The sequence below is a fragment of the Pelodiscus sinensis genome, chromosome 5, assembly GCF_052426305.1.
Source record: "Pelodiscus sinensis isolate ZL-2025 chromosome 5, ASM5242630v1, whole genome shotgun sequence".
Taxonomy (NCBI): domain Eukaryota; kingdom Metazoa; phylum Chordata; order Testudines; family Trionychidae; genus Pelodiscus; species Pelodiscus sinensis.
Genome location: NC_143056.1, coordinates 128,987,539 through 129,002,004, shown reverse-complemented (window position 1 = coordinate 129,002,004; position 14,466 = coordinate 128,987,539). Strand labels below are relative to the sequence as shown.

At 61.3% G+C, this 14,466-nt stretch overlaps 2 protein-coding genes across 2 annotated transcripts; one reads left to right on the top strand and one right to left on the bottom strand.

The window, feature by feature from the left end:
- The first annotated feature begins 8,133 nt into the window (after positions 1-8,133).
- LOC142829020 (bone marrow proteoglycan-like) lies at positions 8,134-11,320 on the top strand. The gene is made up of 6 exons (XM_075926075.2): positions 8,134-8,267; positions 8,757-8,828; positions 9,239-9,414; positions 9,734-9,868; positions 10,328-10,439; positions 11,073-11,320. Exons 2-6 carry the CDS (start codon positions 8,768-8,770, stop codon positions 11,129-11,131), a joined length of 543 nt encoding a protein of 180 aa, XP_075782190.2. The 5' UTR covers positions 8,134-8,267; positions 8,757-8,767; the 3' UTR covers positions 11,132-11,320.
- A 536-nt stretch (positions 11,321-11,856) lies between these two features.
- On the bottom strand, positions 11,857-12,962 carry LOC142829019 (equilibrative nucleobase transporter 1-like). The gene is made up of 2 exons (XM_075926074.2): positions 12,725-12,962; positions 11,857-12,471 (listed from the first exon to the last, which is right to left on the bottom strand). Exons 1-2 carry the CDS (start codon positions 12,806-12,808, stop codon positions 12,316-12,318), a joined length of 240 nt encoding a protein of 79 aa, XP_075782189.2. The 5' UTR covers positions 12,809-12,962; the 3' UTR covers positions 11,857-12,315.
- Positions 12,963-14,466: the final 1,504 nt, after the last annotated feature.

Below are 14,466 nucleotides of genomic sequence, written 5' to 3'. Positions count from 1 at the left end.
TGGTCCCAGCCCTCCCGCCCCATGTTCGGGGGCCCCATGAGCTTGGCTGTCCACGAGGTGCCTGGGGCTGGTCGGTCCTGCCCCCCCCCCCCCTTGAGCCACAGCCCCTGGCTCTAGCCCTGGGACCCACTGGCTCTGCAGTAGCCTGGGCTGCTTGGGAAAGGTCCTGGGGTTCCCTAGGGATCCTACGCCAGCCCCTCCCCCTGCAGAGCCGACGTCCCGGTAAAGACGGGGTGGATGGCAGCCCCTGGGTGTTGGGGAAAGGAACTGGGGCTCGGGGGGGCCCTGGAGGAGGAACTGGGCTGGGGGGGCCCTGGAGGAGGAACTGGGCTGGGGGTGCCAGGTGCCGGCCGGCGGGCACTAACCTGCTCTCTCTGCCAGGGGGTCACTGGAGAAGCATCAGCTGTGAGACTCGTCTGCCCTTTATCTGCGAGATCCCTTCACGCTTTCCCTGAGGGGTTTCTTCCCCCCGGGGTCCTGCTGCCCTCCCTGCTGTGCCGGCCTGGGCCGCCCTGCTCCGTCCTGCCGGGGGTGCCCCTGCTCCCTGCACCCGGCTCGCCCTGTGCCGCCCTGCTCCGTCCTGCCGGGGGTGCCCCTGCTCCCTGCACCCGGCTCGCCCTGTGCCGCAGGTCCCAGCCCTGCCCCAGCTCCCTGGGGGCAGCCCCACCCCCTGCGCTCAGGCCTGGCCTGGGACGCCCCACAATAAAACCGCTTCCCTCACCCCGGCCCCGTGTGGCTCCTTCCAAGGCCAGGGCTGAGCCTCTACCCAGCCAGCAGCCTGGCTCCCCCCTTCCCCGTCTCTGCGCGGCCTCCCTCTGGTTCTGGTGCCGGGGCTGCCTGGCGCAACACGTCAGTCAGCCCAGGTGATGGGGTGTGGCTGGGAGAAGACAGGGAGGCTCGTCCCGAACCCGCCTTCCGCCCAGGGCCCTGCCTCTTCCACGCCCACTGGAGCTTCGTGCCCGGCCCTGTGGCCACTGGCCCCTGTCCCACCTCGCAGCCCCTGCAAGCCCAGCCCTGGGCGCCCCCACCCCTGCTCTGCCAACGCGCCTCTGACACGCACTCCTCCGGGCACTGAGTCTGCGCCCTGCTGCCCTGCGCCAGGCAGGGGCCTCCCCACTGACCAGTGGGGCGCTGCCCGTGGGGGGAGGTCCCCAGCTCGGCGAGGGCACAGGAGAAAGTGGAAGGTGGGGGGCACGTTCCCTGCTGGGGGACGACTCCCCCTCCCTGGGGCGCAGGGTGCAGCCTGCTGAGGGAATGACGGTGTGAAGGGCAGTGGCTGGGGAGCCCGAATTCTGCGGATGGCGGCCTGGCTGGACCAAGGAGGGACCCAGGTGTGGCTGCCCCGACTAGCTCACATAGCTGGGGGCTGCACGGGCACCGGTCCAACTTCTGCTGCAGCTGACGGCTCGCAAGCTGAGTTCCCCCAAGGGGAGCCCCCGTTTGCCTCAGGCTGTGGTGCGAGGTGGCGTAGTGGGGGTGCTGTCTGCTCCAGGACCCGGTGTCCCCCTGCGCTGGGATGGGAGATTTCCACTGAGTCAGCCACGTGTGTATTGGCCCTAACCCTAGGCCCAACCTGACCAGGTAACAAGGCTCTTCCCGAGGGGGGGGGGAGAATGGACCCCCTAAGCCAAGGGGTCTGAGGCATCCTGGCCCTGACTCCTATAACTACATCACGACTGTGCTATCATGGAGAAGCAATAACCCCCCTCTGTTCTACTGGCTGGCGGAGTCTGTTCCCACTGCTATGGGGGTCCAGGATCAGGGGAGCCCCGATGCGCCAGCACATATGACGGCTCCCCTGAGCAGGGGTTCAGGATGCTCTTCCTGGCCCCCGCTCGGCAGGCCGGGAATGAGGAGCTGAGCGCTTGCTCTGGCCGGTCCAGCGCTGATCAGAGGCGATGGCAACGCCAGCCACACGGGCCAGGAAGCACCGCTTACGTGTCTGTGCTACTCCTGTGTCTGGACTCTCCCCGGCAGGCCCGGGGGAGAACCCAGATCTGCCCCCCTGCCTCAGCACAGCCCACAGGGACACTGACGAGAGCAGGACGGGACATGGCCAAGGTCACCCAGTGGGGCTGTGGGACAGCCTGTCCCTGCCCCGATCAATGCGCCCTCCACTAGGCCCCACGGCCGCCCTGCGAGTCCGCTGCCCCCTGCTGAGGCAGGAACACGGCCCCTCGGGGGGATAGGCAGGAAGCGGCAGACCCAGGAGACCTGGGAGGGGACATGGCCTAGAGTCTGTGTATGGGGCAGGGAGCCCAGGGCTGGGGTGCAGGTTGGGGTGGGACCGAGGGGCACCCGAGGGACAGGCTGGCAGGGGCTGCGAGTCGGGACTGAGGAGCGTTCTTGTCAGATGCCGCCTGCAGCCTTCTCCCAGCCCCACCCTCAGGCCCCGCGGGCTCAGGGCCTCCCAGCAGATAAGCATCTCCCCGCCGGGCTGGTTTCACAAGGGGCATTTCACACAGTAACGGCTGCGCTGGGACCCCGCGCCTGGGCCATCTGATAACCCGGGGCCGTTACTCCGCAGGCCGCAGAGCCAGGCGCCAGGCTACGGGGAACAGGGCTAGTGCCAGCTACCCCTGAGTGCCAGGGTCAGGGTCTTCTCCCCTCCCCTGCCTGGTACTCTCTGGGGGGTGCCCCTCAGAGCCAGGGTCCCCTCTCTCCCGCACGGCCATGGGGACCTGCCCAGTGAGGCTGCAGCTCAGGGGCTGGAAACGTTCCCCTGCCGACACTGGCAGACCCAGGGTGGAGCTGCGCAGCGCCCTGGCACCAGCCCCCCGTCAGTGCTGCTCTCAGTGCCCAGTCCACACTGCCCCCTGGCCTGGCCTGGCTCCTGCCTCGTCCCACCCCACAGCTCCCAGCCCTGGCCACAACTCGCCCACAGCTAGGGTTACCAGATGGGGTTCAAAAAAATACCAGACACATGATCTCAGAACGGATGGGGGGGGGACCGGCCAGGAGGAGATCCAGGGGAGCAGAGAGATCAGGGGGAACCAACCAGCAGGGAGTAGGGCTGGCTGGGAGGGGGTTAGGAAGAGTGGAGCTGGCCAGGTGGAACTCGCCAGCTGGCCAGGAGGTGGTCGGGGGGGAGCAGGGCTGGCAGGGAGGGGGTGCAGGGGTACCGGCTGGCTGGAATCAGGGCTGGTCAGGCGGGAGTATAGGGGAACAGTGCTGGCCAGGGAGATCGGAGGAGACACCAGGTAGTGGGAATCAGGGCTGGGGGGGGAGGGGTTAGGGCATGGGGCTGGCCAGGGAAGAACCAGTTGTCAGGGAGGAGGGCTGACTTGGGTGCACGCAGATCCCGGGGTGCTGCCCATCCCGCTGATGGTCCCAGTGGCCCCAGGGAATCCATCCTGCCCCCACCCCTGTCCTATCTACTGCATAGCTGTGTAGTGCCTGGCTGGTAGACACACTCACGCAGTACGCAACTACGTACTGAGGGTATGTCTATACGACAGCACTAATTCGTATTAAGCTAATTCGAACTAGTGCATCTAGACCTAAAATCAAGTTTGAATTAGTGTTTTGCTAATTCGAACTAGCATGTCCACATTGAGTGGACCCTGAACCGAGGTTAAGGATGGCCGGAAGCAGTACCGGCAGGGCAAAAGATTAGGACTTAGAGTGTGGAGCTGCTGCCTCAGGCTAGCCGAGGGCTGTGCTTAAAGGGACCTGACCCCCACCCCGGACAGACAGTTCTCAGGGTTCCCTCCTTGCAAAGCAGTCCTGGCTTGGAGTGCCCTGAGTGCCCACATTGGGCACATCACAGCACTCGGCCATCAGCCCGGCTACACTTGCTGCAGGCTGCCATCCGGAGGAGCTTCCACCCCGAAGAGCCCGCAGACCCACCCCAGTCCTCTCCATTGGGGGCTCGTACCCCATTCCTCCCTCACCTCCTTCCACTTACCCCTCCCTAGCCCCCCTTCCTGATGTACAAAATAAAGGACACGTGTGTTCAAAAATAGAAACTCTCTTTATTGAACAAAACTGGGGAGGGGAGTTAACCTCTGGGGAGACTGGGAAAAGGAGGTGGGAGAGGGGAAGAGAGAGGGTGGGAGAGGGGAGGGGGAAACCTGGGAGGAGGGAGCTGGAAGGGGGAAGCCAGGGGAAGAAGGAGGACAGGAAGTATCAAACTATGGTACGCCATATCTTCAGTACTGTGTACACATGTGATTTCCTCACCTCAGAAAAGAAGTTTTGGACTTGGAAAGGGTTCCGAAAAGGGCAACTAAAATGATCCGGGGTTTGGAACAGGTCCCGTATGAAGAGAGGCTAAAGAGACTGGGACTTTTCAGCTTAGAAAAGAGGAGACGGAGGGGGGATATGATATAGGTCTATAAAATCATGAGTGGTGTGGAGAGGGTGCATAAAGAAAAGTTCTTCATTAGTTCCCATAATAGAAGGACTAGAGGACACCAAATGAAATGAATGGGTAGCAGGCTTCAAACTAATAACAGAAAGTTCTTCTTCACAAAGCAAATAGTCAACCTGTGGAACTCCTTGTCACAGGAGGCTGTGAAGGCTAGAACTATAAGGGTATGTCTACACTACCAACTTAGTTCAAACTAGGGTGGTTAATGTAGGCAACCGAAGTTGCAAATGAAGCTTGGGATTTAACAGAGTTTAAAGAGAAGTTAGATAAAGTCATGGAGGTTGGGTCCATGGAGTGCTATTAGCCAGGGGGTAGAAATGGTGTCCCTGGTCTCTGTTTGTGGAAGGCTGGAGATGGATGGTACGAGACAAATGGCTTGGTCATTGTCTTTGGTCCATCCCCACCAGGGTACCTAGTGTTGGCCGCTGTCGGCAGACAGGCTACTGGGCTAGATGGACCTTTGGTCTGACCCTGTACGGCCGTTCTTATGTTCTTATGTTCTTAGCTCAGGGCTCAGGGTCGGAGGTCTCACTGGACCAACTTGATTTTCACGCAAACCTGCTCCTGTGTTTGCATGTGGCCTTTGGTGGTCAGGCTGGCAGCTATCCTGCCCTAGACGGCCACTTCCCTGTGCCTAGTGTGGAGGTTGTGGACGTTGGAGGCCTCCCCCCAAACCTGGATGACGTCCACGATCTCCGCATTAGACCAGGCGGGTGCCCGCCTCTTGCGGTCCTGGCCAAGCTCCTGGGAGCCGCCAGCCTGGTCCCGGGAAAAGGCGGAGGGCTGGGTGGCAGCGGGTGGCTGGCTCGTGCCGTGCCAGGTGCAGGGTCTGCTGGCTGGGTGCTGGCAGGCTTGCACCTGGCACGGGCACCGTAGCCAGCCCGTGCCCCTTTAAGGGCTCCGGGGCTGGGAGGGGGGCAGATGAGTTTCCCTGGTGGTGCCCAGAGTGGCCACCAGGACAAGCTGGGGAGGGCTAGCCTCCCACTAGTTCGAATTAAGTGGCTACACAGCCCTTAATCCAAACTGCTTAATTCGAACTAGGCGTTAGTCCTCGTAGAATGAGGTTTACCTAGTTCAAATTAAGCGCTCCGCTAGTTCGAATTAAGTTCAAACTAGCGGTTTGTATGTGTAGCGCCTATTAAAGTTAATTCGAACTAACGGCTGTTAGTTCAAATTAACTTTGTAGTGTAGACATACCCTGATACTCCTAATAATAATAAAACTTATCAAATTAGAAAATACTGGACATTTATATGTCCGGTATTTCCTCAATCTGTTTCCCGGACAGAAAGCTCAAATACCGGACTGTCCAGTTCAAAACCGGTCGCCTGGCCACCCTATCCACACCCCATCTCTGGCCTGGTCCCCACCCTGCTCCTGCCTCTACCCTGGCATTGAAGGACAGTCCCATGCAGGGCTAGGGGGCAGTAGGGCTGGCTGTGTGGGGGGACAGGTCCATGCAGGTCTGGGGGGCAGTGGAGCTGGCTGCGGGGAGGTCGAAAGGAAGGGGAGCGGCTCTGCCAGCTGGGGAGAACCTGGAGAGACCTGTGTCCTGCCCAGAAGGAGCCATCTCCATGGGAGACAGATGATCTGCCCCTGCCCCGGCTCTGCCTGAGGGCGGATTGGGCCTGCGCTGGGCTGAGGCTGCCCAACCCCTCCAGAGGGGCCCCAGGCCAGGGGGTGGGCAAGGCCTGAGCTTGGCCGGGGGGACGGTGACACTGAGGCAGAGGGAGCCGGGACGCATCTCGCAGAGCTGGGGTCTTGGGGCTGGTGGCCTCTGCCCACGGCCTCAGCCCTGAGCCTGGCACTGCCCAGCCACAGAGGGAGACCTCTCAGCTGCCCCAGTCCCCCTGCCCCGTGTGTCTCCCAATGGCGCAACGCCTCTCCCCGGGGGCAGGGAGCCGACCCCATTCCCTGGGAGCGGGCCTGCGAGACGCGAGGGCTCCGGGTCTCAGCCACAGCCTGGCCCAGATGGCTGGAGAGGAGGCTGGGGAGATTCGGGGCAGGCTGGCGCAGTGAAAGGGATTTTCCCTGGGGTCACCTCGCCCGGGCGGGGCAGATGCTCCGTCACTGGGAGTCTTCCAGGCCGGGTTGGGGTCTCTCTGCAGAGGCTGCGCTCTGCTCCGTAGGGGTGGGGGGCGGTGTGGATAAATCTCTGTAACATTTCCATATAATCATGTATCATTCTCGTAAAACGTCGTAAGTCCTTTGATAGATCTAGGTCTTGTCCTTTTAGATATTTCTGCATGTTAAGCCTTCTTATAGAGTCCCTTGTGTTAAGAGAAACCTTGTATCCAGTCTTCCATAGAAACTTGAATCCAGCTCTTTATGCTATAAGTCTTGGGAATAATTAAGGCAGTGGTCCTCAATCTTTTGGGGCTGCCAGACATCCGGGGCCAGAACTGCCCACACGCTATGCACCCAGGGCTGGCACCACCCTCGTGCTGCGCGCCCGGAGCTGGCGCCACCAATGTGCCGCGTGCCCGGGAGCAGCGGCGGGGCCAGCCCCGACCACTCAGCAGGTGCACAGAACTGGCCCAGCGGGCGCCATGGCACCCATGGGCGCTGTGGTGGGGCCCACTCAGTTAAGGTAAAGAAAAATGTCTTTTGCTAGGAGAAGAATAGATCCCTCCCCTTTCCTTGACTGTCCTGTTGAAATGAATGGAGGGTGAAAGGTGAGCACCTCCAGCAGCAGTTTCAGGGGTGGAGAGGGGTTGGGAGCCAGATCCAAGACGATACCTGTGAAGTGAGCTTACGGGAAAAGAAGACTGGAGGTGCAGACTCCTTGGGAGTCAAGCAGCAAGTGCCTGTCCCTGGAAGAACTCTCTGATGACTGACTGGCTGCAAGAGAGGGATAAATACGAGGCATCTCGCAGAGGGACCCCGGGTTTTCGTCTTGTAAACATGGGAGCATCGATCCGGATTGGCAGAAGCCCTGCTCCCCCCTCCCTCCCCTCGACCTAATTCACCTGGCCAGTGCAGTTAGGGGGAGCAGCAGTTGGAAACAAGAAGACGGAGCATGCATGAGAGTAATGTAGCATCTGCATCTGATAAGTATTGATTGATCTATGTATGTTCAGTGAACGGGGCGTGTTGCCTTATCCCCTTGAAAAGGTCCCAGGTGCTTCTTTTAAGCACAAGAATGGGGGTCTCTAGGCAGGGCCAGCGCCTGGGGAGACGCAGGAGCAGACAGGGCCCCCCACATCTCATGGGGGCAGCTGCAGGGAGCATCTATGGTAGAACTAGGGGAATTGGGAGGGGCTATTGATGCCCCAGAGCTCAGCTCTGGCCAGGCCCCCACTTCCAGGCTCATGAGTCCCAGCAGGCAGGGCGGGGTCCCGCTCCAGCCCCATAGTGCACTGGCCCCTGGCAGTGGGGAATGAGGGGGGTGTCTCTGGCTCTGAGGGTCACCTCCAGTGAGTACCCGGCAGGGGAGGGGACAGGACCCTGACCCCGGCACTCAGGAGGAGCTGGCACTAGCCCCGCTGGGGGCTGCCCGGTTCCCTGCGGCCAGGCCCTGCGGTGTAACGGCCCCGGGTTATCGGGGTCCCAGCGCGGCCGTTACTGTGTCAATCCCCTTGCGAAAGCGGCCCGGCCGGCGGGGAGATGCTTATCTGCAGGGAACCTGCAACCTGAGAGCGGGGGGGCTGAGCTGGACGAGGGGTTGAACAGCTCATTTGTGAACTCCCCTGATGGCCGCTAGGGGGCGACATGAGGCACGTGGGGGGGCACAGCCCAGGGTGGGTGTCACAAGCTGTGGGGGGCAGGGAGGGGGGAGCACAAGGGGCTGGGAGCTGGGCTCTTTCCCCATCTTCAGCTTCCTGCTCCAGCCCAGTATAAGGGGCTGGCACGGCTGGACCAGGCAGAGCTCCCCGGACTGGTGGCTGTCACAGAGGTGAGCGGGGTCTCTGGGTGGCCCCAGGGGCTGCGGGGGGAGGTGACGGGGATCTGTGCCGGGGGGAGGGCATCACTCCTGGCTCTCAGCAGCCAGCTCTAGATGCCCAGAGGAGGTGACTCCCATAATTCATCTCTCTGTGGCTGGGGCAAATCCCAGCCTGACCCCAGGGCCTGCTCAGCTCCTGCCCTTCAGGCTGAGCTTGGGAGGCCTCATTCTTGGCCCCTGATGCCCAGAGAGGCCTGGTATTGCTCAGTGCACTTGGTTCTTATATCCTGTGGTGGGGAGTTCCACAGGCTAACGCCCCATGCTGTTCTCCCTGACAGTCTCTCTCCATAGCCAGTGGGTGCCCATACTGCTGGTGCCTGCGGTACAGGGCAGGTGCAGTGCCGGGCGGTGGGGTTCTAAGCGGAGCGGTCAGTCTGGGCTCGGTGGGGGTGGGAGGAATTGGGGGGGTCAATCTGTGTCTCACAGCAGTTCACCCCCCAGCTCCACCCAAGATGAAGCTGTCCCTGGTCCTGGCACTTGCCCTGCTAGGGGCCGTCTCTGCTCACCAGCTGGGTAAGTTCTGGGGCCCAAGTCCCTGTGGTTACAGCCCTTCCCCCACCCCGGGGTGTGTCTGTCCTATAGGCCATCTCCCCAATGGGAACCTCCCCTCCCGCACACCCTGCTTGGGTTGGGTCAGACCCCAGCAAGGACAGGACAGGGCTCCAGTACCCCCAGATCTGTGCTCTCACCGACCCACAGCCCCACTCTGGGCTGGCCACCTGGGTTCCCTGGCCCCACAATCTCCCACGAACTTCTCCATTCCGGACCCCAGCATCCCCTAACCTCCCAATGACTCCCCCACCCTCAGCAGCCCGGACACCAGGGTCCCCTGGCCCCTCCCAGCCCCCTGCATTCATGGATTGTTCCAGGGCTGGGCTCTGTCTTGGGGCTGGAAGGGTCCACTGGTGTATGCACCCCCCCAGATGCAGGTGCCCTAGAGCAGGAGATCCCGGATGAAGAGGGTGAGGAGGAGTCTGGGGAGCCAGAGCCACCCTGCCCCACGGAGAGTGAGATCGTCCGGATGGTCGTGCCAGGCACTGGGGGCCGCACCTACCGCTATGTGCTTGTGAGAAGTTGCCAGACCTTTAGGCATGCTCAGGTGAGTGGAGCAGGGGGCAGGTGGGTGGGGGACTCACAGATGGGTCAGGAGGTGAGTTAGGAGGCCCAGAGAGGCAGTGGAGGGAGCGTGGGGCAGTGAAGGCATCGGAGGGGGAGCAGGGTTGGCATAGGGAGAGTTGATGGCATGGAGGGTGGCGGGCATGGGGAGGGGGGCATGGAGGCAATGGGAGGGCTGTGGTGTGAGTGGTGCATGGGGCAGTGGAGGGGGCATAGGGGCAGGAGGTGGCGTGGGGGGGCACTGGCTGGTGGATGTCACTGTGTGCCTGGAGCCCTGGCTGCCCTCTCACCTCTCCCCACAGCGTCAGTGCTCCCGCTGCTACCACGGCCGCCTGGCCTCCATCCACAGCCGTGCGGTCAACCATCACCTGCAATGCACGGTTCGCGCCCGCACCAAGCGCAGCGACGTGTGGATCGGTGCATACGCCTCCCGCAGGGTAAGGAGAGGTCCAGCCCTGCTGCCCCAGTCTCCCCTGTGCCCTGCCTGGGCCTGCAGCATGGGCAGGAGGATCCGGCCCCCACGGCAGCTCAGTGCATCCCAGCCGGAGCCCGGCCCCCGGCCACCCCCGCTTGCTCCCTGAGAGGCAGCCCTGGATGGCTCAGCCGGCTCAGCCGTGGGTCCCAGCTGCCCTCTCTGGCTGATCATTTCCTTGGGGCCCATTGACCTTCAGTTGCCTAGGATGGGGAACAAGGCAGAGACTAGGGCCAGCAAATGCCAGGGGCACCCTGCTCTGGGATCTGGCCCCCAAACCAGAGCCCCTCACTGAGACCCCCACCCCCGTGAAGCTCCTGGGAGCGAAGGCCCCGGCCCTCAAGGGAGGGGGGTTTCCCCAGGGCGCCCTGAAGATGGGACAGCATTGAGCCTACCCCAGTTCAACTGTGCCTCCCCCCTCCAGTCCAACTGTGTGCGTGCCCACTGGATCGACCGCAGCACCTGGAACTACTCCAACTGGGCCCGAGGGTACCCCAATAGCAGATGGACACGTTGTGTGTCCATGTGCACCGCAAGTGAGTCACCCCAAGGGTTGGGGGGGCGCAGGGTGGAGATGGGGATCTCATCACTGCTTGGGGAAGAAGAGTCCTGGGGTAGGGGAACCGGGCGTCTGGGCCACAGGGATCTGGAGAAAACCAGAAAATAGTGGACATTCCACATGGCCGGTATTTTCTGAATTTTTTGACCAGACAGAAGGCCCAAACACCAGACACCTGGCAACTCTAGCTACAGGTTTAAAACAAACAAAAGGAAGTTTGCATTCACTCAGCGCACTGTCAACCTGTGGAACTCCTTGCCAGAGGATGCAGTGAAGGCTGGAACTTTAACAGGGTTCAAAAAAGAGCGAGATAGATTCATGGAGGTTAGGTCCATCAATGGCTGTTAGCCAATGTGGGTAGGAAGGGTGTCCCTCGCCTCTGTTTCTCTGGAGGTGAGTGACAGGGGAGGGATGATTGTCTGTTGTGTTCCTTCCCTCTGGGGCACCTAGTATACGCCACAATCAGCAGACAGGACACTGGGGTAGATGGACCTTTGGTCTGACCCAGTCTGGCCATTCCTATGAAGATGATGAGGGGTGGGGCGGGGGGGGCGGAGGGGAGGGTTCCAGGTGCCAGCCTGGAGGGAACTGACCCCCCCTTCTCTTCCAGCTGGTCTGTGGAGATGCCTCAGTTGCAGAACTCGCCTGCCCTATGTCTGCGAATACTGAGGGGGATGCTCCCGCTGTGGGGTTGACCTGCCCCCATCGCTCTGGTGGCCTGGGCCTCCCTGCTCCACCCTGCCACCAAGCTCGCTGGAGTCGGCTCCCCTCCCAGCCCCCGCACAGCTCCCCAGGCCAGCCGCTGCCCCCAACTCTTGGTCATGGCCTGTGACTCCCTGCAATAAAACAGCTTTTCGCTCAGCACCCCTGGCCTCGCTCCTTCCTGCTGGGGCTGCGCCGGGACTGGGAGAGAGGCTGGGGCTTTGCCCTCCTGGGGTGGGAGTCTGGAGTGGGAGGGGGTGGCCGGGGTGGGGAGAGAGGCTGGGGGTTACCCCACCTGGGGTAGCAGGGGGAGTTATTGCTGCTGGGGACCGTGTCCAGTTCTGGGGTCCCCCTGGGACATGCCCAGCAAGCAAAGGGATCAGAGAGGCCGGGCCCAGGAGGGAGCAGGGGGCTGCAGCCCATGCTGTAGGCTGCTATCAGGAGGCATCAGCTATTTCACTACCCTGAGAGCAGCTTTGAGGGGGCTTGTTGTGGGAGGAGATGCCTCAGCGCAGAGGCTCTGCAGTCGAGCAGGGGTGGGCGCCAGAGCCCACCAGATCCCCACCCGGAACAGGGGGCACGATTTTAGCAGGACCCTGGGTCCCTGCTGGATCCTCCTCCCGGTCTTGGTGGGTTCCCCAGCACTGGGGGAGTTTTCCGAAGGTCAGACAAGATGGGCACAAAGTGGGCAGCACGGGCTGGGGGCGACCTGTCCCACGGGCGCCGTGCAGAGCTGGGTTAGCGCCGCGTTAGCATTTATGCGATTTCCAGGATAAAGGCGCCGGAGCATCCGGCTCCTTCGCTGCTACAACAAAGCTACAAAATCACGGTCATAAAAAAGAAGAAACCGGGGGCGCTAGAAGGCAGCCTGCCAAGAGAGGGGCCTGAAATACCCCCCAGCGCTGCCCCCAGGCACCTCGGAGCACGGAGGGATTTATACCCACCCGGTTCTACAAACACCGAGAAAATCAAGTCTCTGGACCAAAGGGCCCAACGTGACCCCGCACCGCAGCCAGCGTTTGGCTGGAGCTGGCAGTGCCAATCCTGGGTGGAGGGCCCCAGCTGGGGAGGGGCCGGGATCTGTTCTAATTCCCTTTCCTCGTTCCCTTTTGGTGGGGGGAACAGCCCCCCCAGAACCATGGGAGGGGGGGTCAGATGGAGGATTCCACCCCAGCCTTGTGCAGGGCCGTAGGGGATGGGTCGGCGCGTGGCTCGTCCTGCTCCTTCGCCCGGCGCCGGCACTCCCGCAGCACCACCAGCGGGCTGACAAAGGCCAGCAGGATGACGACGTTGAGGCCGATGTTCACCTGGGTGGGAGAATCAGATTTTGAACAACACAGGAGTGAGGTTCTTACTACAAGGGGACAATAACGTTCCCCAAAACCAGTGCTGGCTCCCCCCGTCTCTCACTGCGGGGGGTCGATCACGTTCCCCAGGCCGGGCACTGGGCCCCCCGTCTCTCAGTGCGGGGGGTCGATCACGTTCCCCAGGCCCGGCGGGGGCCCCCCTCGTCTCTCACTGCGGGGGGGTCGATCACGTTCCCCAGGCCCGGCCACTCACATAGAAGGGGTCGTCGCCGAGCGGTCCCTTGACGAGCGCGAAGCAGGGGTACTGCAGGAGTGACACCACGGCCGACAGGCCCATCACCAGCCCGTAGAGCTTCCCAAAGTGCTCCAGAGGGAACCTGTGGGGACGCGCCCCGGACGGGCGGGGACGTTAGATCTGGGCAGGCCACTGCCGAGACTGGCCAGAGCCAAACCCTTCCCACTGCCCAGTGCTGCCAGGCCTCCCTCCATCTCCTCCAGCCCAGCTCTGCTCCTGTGCCCCCCCCCCCCAGCTCTCGCATCTCCCCTCACCAGCCCGGGCCCTGGGCGACTCACACGATGGCCAGGAAGGTGGTGTTGCCCCCTACAGGAAGAAGTAACAGTTACTTCGAACTAAGGACCTAGTTTGAATTAACGTTTCACTGCCGCGTGTGGGCACGTGGCAGTGAGTTCGGGCTAGTGAAATTTCAAAATGGCGACCGGATGGGAACATGCAAATAAAGCCCTGGATATTTCAATCCTGGGCTTCATTTGCATCTCCGGTCGCCTCATTTGCCTACCTAGCTCGAATTAACGAGCTAGTGTAGACATACCCCTAGGGCTTACCGATTATGATTGTACGACTTGCATCTATTGTTTTTGTATTTGAAGTTATGAGTAATGGGCATGGACTTGTATTTCAACAGGTTTGATTCTGAGTAGAATCAGTGACTCACAGAATCATTGAACACGAGAACTAGAAGGGACCCTGTGGGTATGTCTACACTACAAACGGACGTTAGTTCAAACTAACTTTCATAGGCGCTACACTAGCGCTCCGCTAGTTCGAATTTAATTCGATCTAACGGAGCACTTAGTTCGAACTAGGTAATCCTCATTCCACGAGGATTAAGCCTAGTTCGAACTAGCTAGTTCGAATTAAGGGGTGTGTAGCCCCTTAATTCGAACTAGTGGGAGGCTAGCCCTCCCCAGGTTTCCCTGGTGGCCACTCTGGCCAACACCAGGGAAACTCGTCTGCCCCTCTCCCGGCCCTGGACCCCTTAAAGGGGCACGGGCTGGCTACGGTGCCTGTGCCAGGTGCAAGCCTGCCAGCACCCAGCTAGCAGACCCTGCACCTGGCACAGATTGAGCCACCCACTCGATGCCCCCCAGCCCTCCCCCTCTTCCCGGGACCAGGCTGGCGGCTCCCGGGAATTTACCCGGGACCGCAAGAGGCGGGCACCTGCCTGGGCTAGTGCAGACATCGTGGACCTTGTCCACGATCTCCGCACTAGGCACAGGAAAGTGGCCGGCTAGGGCACGAGAGCTGCCAGCCTGGCCACCCAGGAGCAGGTGTGCATGAAAATCAGGGTGGTCCAGTGAGACCCCCGACCCTGAGACCTGATCTTACAATGGCCGTCCTGGGTCAGACCAAAGGTCCATCTAGCCAAGTAGCCTGTCTGCCGACAGCGGCCAACCCTAGAGACCCTGGAGGGGATGGACCGAAGACAGTGACCAAGCCATTTGTCTCGTGCCATCCCTCTCCAGCCTTCCACAAACTTTGGGCAGGGACACCACTCCTACCCCCTGGCTAATACCACTCCATAGACCCAACCTCCATCACTTTATCTCACTTCTCTTTAAACTCTGTTCTAGTTGTAGCCTTCACAGCCTCCTGCAGCAAGGAGTTCCACAGGTTGACTCTTTGCTTTGTGAAGAAGAACTTTCTGTTACTAGTTTGAAGCCTGCTACCCATTCCTTTCCTTTGGTGTCCTCTAG

What these genes read in the sequence shown, in the direction of transcription:
- LOC142829020 (XM_075926075.2), top strand. Translation starts at nt 8,768, where the DNA reads ATGAAGCTGTCCCTGGTCCTGGCACTTGCCCTGCTAGGGGCCGTCTCT. An exon ending in GTGCATACGCCTCCCGCAGG is followed by an intron (nt 9,869 to 10,327) that starts GTAAGGAGAGGT and finishes TCCCCCCTCCAG; the next exon opens with TCCAACTGTGTGCGTGCCCA. An exon ending in TGTGTCCATGTGCACCGCAA is followed by an intron (nt 10,440 to 11,072) that starts GTGAGTCACCCC and finishes CTTCTCTTCCAG; the next exon opens with CTGGTCTGTGGAGATGCCTC.
- LOC142829019 (XM_075926074.2), bottom strand. Translation starts at nt 12,808, where the DNA reads ATGGGCCTGTCGGCCGTGGTGTCACTCCTGCAGTACCCCTGCTTCGCG. An exon ending in TCGGCGACGACCCCTTCTAT is followed by an intron (nt 12,472 to 12,724) that starts GTGAGTGGCCGG and finishes TCTCCCACCCAG; the next exon opens with GTGAACATCGGCCTCAACGT.